The sequence below is a fragment of the Triticum dicoccoides genome, chromosome 7A, assembly GCF_002162155.2.
Source record: "Triticum dicoccoides isolate Atlit2015 ecotype Zavitan chromosome 7A, WEW_v2.0, whole genome shotgun sequence".
Classification (NCBI taxonomy): Eukaryota; Viridiplantae; Streptophyta; class Magnoliopsida; order Poales; family Poaceae; genus Triticum; species Triticum dicoccoides.
In genome coordinates this window covers 23,805,756-23,809,999 of record NC_041392.1, presented here as the reverse complement: position 1 = coordinate 23,809,999, position 4,244 = coordinate 23,805,756, and the positions used below count along the sequence as shown (strand labels likewise).

General features: G+C 42.2%; 1 protein-coding gene across 1 annotated transcript; it reads right to left on the bottom strand.

Annotated features, from left to right (window-relative positions):
* On the bottom strand, positions 1 to 1,488 carry LOC119327501 (protein SRG1-like). The gene is made up of 4 exons (XM_037600603.1): positions 1,237 to 1,488; positions 896 to 1,155; positions 479 to 809; positions 1 to 243 (listed from the first exon to the last, which is right to left on the bottom strand). Exons 1-4 carry the CDS (start codon positions 1,471 to 1,473, stop codon positions 1 to 3), a joined length of 1,071 nt encoding a protein of 356 aa, XP_037456500.1. The 5' UTR covers positions 1,474 to 1,488.
* Positions 1,489 to 4,244: the final 2,756 nt, after the last annotated feature.

Below are 4,244 nucleotides of genomic sequence, written 5' to 3'. Positions count from 1 at the left end.
TTATATCTGCAGTGTATCAATAACCATCGTTCCCTGAGAGAAATGTTCATACAGCCCGGCAATGTAGTCCTTGACCTTCACTTTCATGTACAATGCTGGTCTCTTCTCATCGATCAGCTGAGCCGATGGCTCAATTTCTCTCTCATGGTCAACAGAATAGTCTAGAGCCACTGATAGCCTCTCTTTCTTTGCATTTGTCACGACCCTATGCACAGGGCTCTTGAAGAAGCCGTTGCTCATTATCTATGAAACAAAACATTTAACTCAATCAGCCCAAGACCTTAGAAACTTTTGACAAAATGATTATTTTATCCAAAAACCCTGGCATTTAATTTTGATTGTTGTGTTCCATTATGAATATGCTAGCAAAGGCTATAAATTTGTTATACCATGGAAGTATTTTTCATGGAAAACTCAAACAGTAAGGTTCTGACCTGACCATACAAAATAGTACTGCTAGTTTATAAAAAAAACGCACCTCAGTCTGATCTCCTATAATGACCAACAGTGTGTGAGGTACGATCGGTACATCCCACCACACCCCATCTCTTAGAACTTGCAGGCCACCGACGCTGTTATCGACCATGAGAAGTGTAAGAACGGTTCCATCGCAGTGAGGCTTGAGACCAAATACAAGCTCTGGCCTTGGACACTCTGGGTAGTAGCTGCATCTCACGTTAGTTTCAGCCTTCTCCCCGAGCTGGTCCACAAAGTAGTCGTCATCATGAAGCTGCAGCAGCTTCGCCATTGCCCGGAGCAGATTGTCCTTCACTCCCCCACATTTTATCGTGAAGTTGTGCAGAATATCCCTGCAAAGACAACAATGTATGAGCTTATGATACTTAAACCCCAAGCCTGGAAATTTGGAAAGTGATATCTCTGATCAATAGGTGACCTGAAGTTTTCAGGATGTGTTGGCCAGAGGGCGATGCGTCGCTCGTCCTCGGGCTCTACCTTGAGGTAGAGGCGGTCAGACCAGTCCAGGATCTGGTCCGGCGACCTCACCTGGTCATTCCCGTACCCCTCAAACTGGAACTCCTCACCGCCGATTAGGTTGGTGTACCTCTTCTTGTCTTCAAGTGGCCGCTTGAAGAACTCCCTCGAAGCAATCATCATGTCGTCCATAATGGTGGTTTCTACACCATGGTTACTGAGCTGCATGCAGGCACATACATATAGGCAAGATGAATATGAACGTTTGATCTTGTACTAAAATTGTGGAGTACTACTAAGTACCAGGAAGAGGCCCCATGACTCGAGCGCTGCTCGAAGCTTCGATGCCTCATCAGTGGCTGCACCATCCTCCGTGAAAAGGCAGCAGAGGTCGATGACAGGGATAGGTGCTGCGATGGCTGTGGCGAGCTGCTGGTCGTGGTGCCCGCGCACCACGTACTGGGCTGGCACGTCGGGCTTGCCGAGGACGTTGGCGAGCTCCTGCACCGTCATTGCTCGCTCTTCTCCCATGCTTCCCATAGTTGCACTTGCACGACCTTCACGTATACTGCATGGGTCTTATAGTAAGAGGGAGTACCAAACAGAAGAATCCGAAATGTATTCTGATTACACTTAAAAATCAGATTGATACTGCAAATCTGACATACGTGTAAAATAGGTATGATTTGAACAGTTGCGAGGCAACGTTAAATCTCATGCATTTTCTTGGCTAGCTCATGCATATGAAGCTTAGATCAGGAACTGCCAAACGAAATTACCTGCAATAGTGGGAGAGATCTGGGATGGACCTTTGATCAATCTCCTTGACCAATTCCTCGGGTCAGTACTTGTGCTCTACAACAAGTAATGCAACTTAGATGTGGAAATACCAGAGCATGGAGCTCCGTTTATATAGACTATTGGAGTAACAGGTAGCACCTCTAACAATTGAAGAATATGACAAAAGGACTTCATAGCCGGCCAGCCATGGATTAATTATTGGGTAAATAGAAGATTACCGCCCACAGAAAATCTAGTCTTCCCCATGCACATGCTCATCCCAAAGGATCGCTCACCATGCATCTAACTGCCAGCAAATACTCCACATTTAAGCTAACCCAAGTGGATGGCCAACTTGAAACATACCACCTATGAACTTTGAGGTAACAAATTAAAAATATGACAAATAACTTAGTAGCCGCCTAGCCATAGATTAAGTATTCCGTAAATTAAAAACTACCACCAAAGTAAAATTTACCCTTCCTTGAGGATCGATGCATCTGGTCAGTATCTACCAATCTACCACTAAATACTCCCCACTTGCAGCCAAGTGGACTGCCAACTTGAAATATACCGTGTATGTGCCACGAATGAACTTAGAGCTCACAACAATATTGCAAGAGACCCAAGGATGCGACTCGAGAGTTCCGTGAGAAAGCTTAATTTCGTATGAACACTTGCTTTGCACGCCGACGTGGAATGAATTCTTCTAATCGGTTGGTCAAGAGCGCTTGGTTGTTGCAGGGGTCAGTCCTATATTCCTGCGGCTGGTTGGCTTAGATCCGTTTCAGTTTAAATATTGACAACTGAAGCCCATGACTACGTCAATTTCAAACTATTTATGCGTCGTCAGCAAGGACGTTGTTAGTGCTAATTATGATTACATCAGCAACTGAAGCACAAGCTGCTGCTACGTTGGAGTTAAAGTTTACTTGAGACAAACTTAGCCGCACATTTATGTGCTAATCATCATCTTAATGATTGTAGTTTGAGTGTGTGGTATGTCACACCTCCAGCCTTCCTTTTAAGCTGTGCTAGAACATGAATGCACGTTTTGCCTATCTGAGAAAATTTATCAGGTAGAAAAGTTCGAGAAAGAAATGAACAATTTAAATGATGTTAGGGTTTAAAGCAGTACATATTTTACATGTTTACATAATTCTTTGTAACAATTTTTTGATAAATATGGTAGCATGCACATTTGAATGTTTACACTATATATGCTCCAAATATAAATTATGCAGATGCCACCAATTCCATAGGTTGGATATGGGTAATGATTACAATTCCCTTTCATGTTCAAATTAAAAATGATGAATATCATTCCATGCATAAGTTTTCTATTTAGTCAAACAAGAGCGTGTGGTTGTTGCAGGGGAGCTAACTGGCTTGGCCCCGTTTCAACTTAATTATTGACAGCTGAAACACATGACAACCAATCCAGCATCAAATAATTTTCATTTAGAGCACATTAACAATACATGACTTTATTTTCTTAGTAGCGTGTGGAACATGCAAATAAATTGAAATGACATGTGTTGTTGAACAAAGTGATTCTTAGCATTTAGAAATACACGATACAAATATTGGTCATAAAATGATCTCTTTTTTTGAACCCCGTGATACCACATATTTATATCTGCAGTGTATCGATAACCATCGTTCCTTGAGAGAAATGTTCATATAGCCAGGCAATGTAGTCCTTGACCTTCACTATCATGTACATGCTGGTCTCTTCCCGTCAATCAGTTGTACCGATGGCTGGAGACCCCTCTCGTGGACAACAGAATAGTCTAGAGCCATCGATAGCCTCTCTTTCTTTGCATTTGTCACAACCCTATGCATAGGGCTCTTGAAGAACCCATTGCTCATTATCTGTGCAACAAAACATTTAACTTCATCAGCCCTAAACCTTAGAGACTTTGACCAAAAATATTTTACGTTTTAAAATACCTGGCATATAACCTTGATTGTTGTGTTATATATGGATATGCTAGGAAAGACTATAAATTGTTTATAATATGAATGTGTTTTTCATTGAAAACACATGCGGTAACGTTCTAACCTAACCAAAGGAAGTAGTACTTCATTAAAAATGCTCCTTAGTCTGATCTGCTACAATGACCAGCAGTGGGTGAGGTATGATCGGTACATACCACCACGCCCCATATCTTAGATCTTTTCGAAATAGGATTTCGCCATGCTTTATAAATAAAGCAACCATCACATCGATACCACAAGTTCAAATGCAGCAAGTAGAGAAATAGTATGTTGTGGCATGATGAGCACAAACACGGCCAAAGAAGGCATTAAGAAATAAGAAGAAAAAAGGCCACCAATTGACAAGAGTCTCGGGTTGCCTTCATCGAGGCAAGTTGGCAAACGACATCCGTCATCGCATCTATCATAAGGCCCAACCAATCGCGATATCATTGTTTAGACAATGGGTGCGAGTGCTGCAGGAATGCAAGGAATTTGGAGATTGAGTAAGAGACCTGTCTAAGAAAGACTCGCTCAATGACCATCTTATT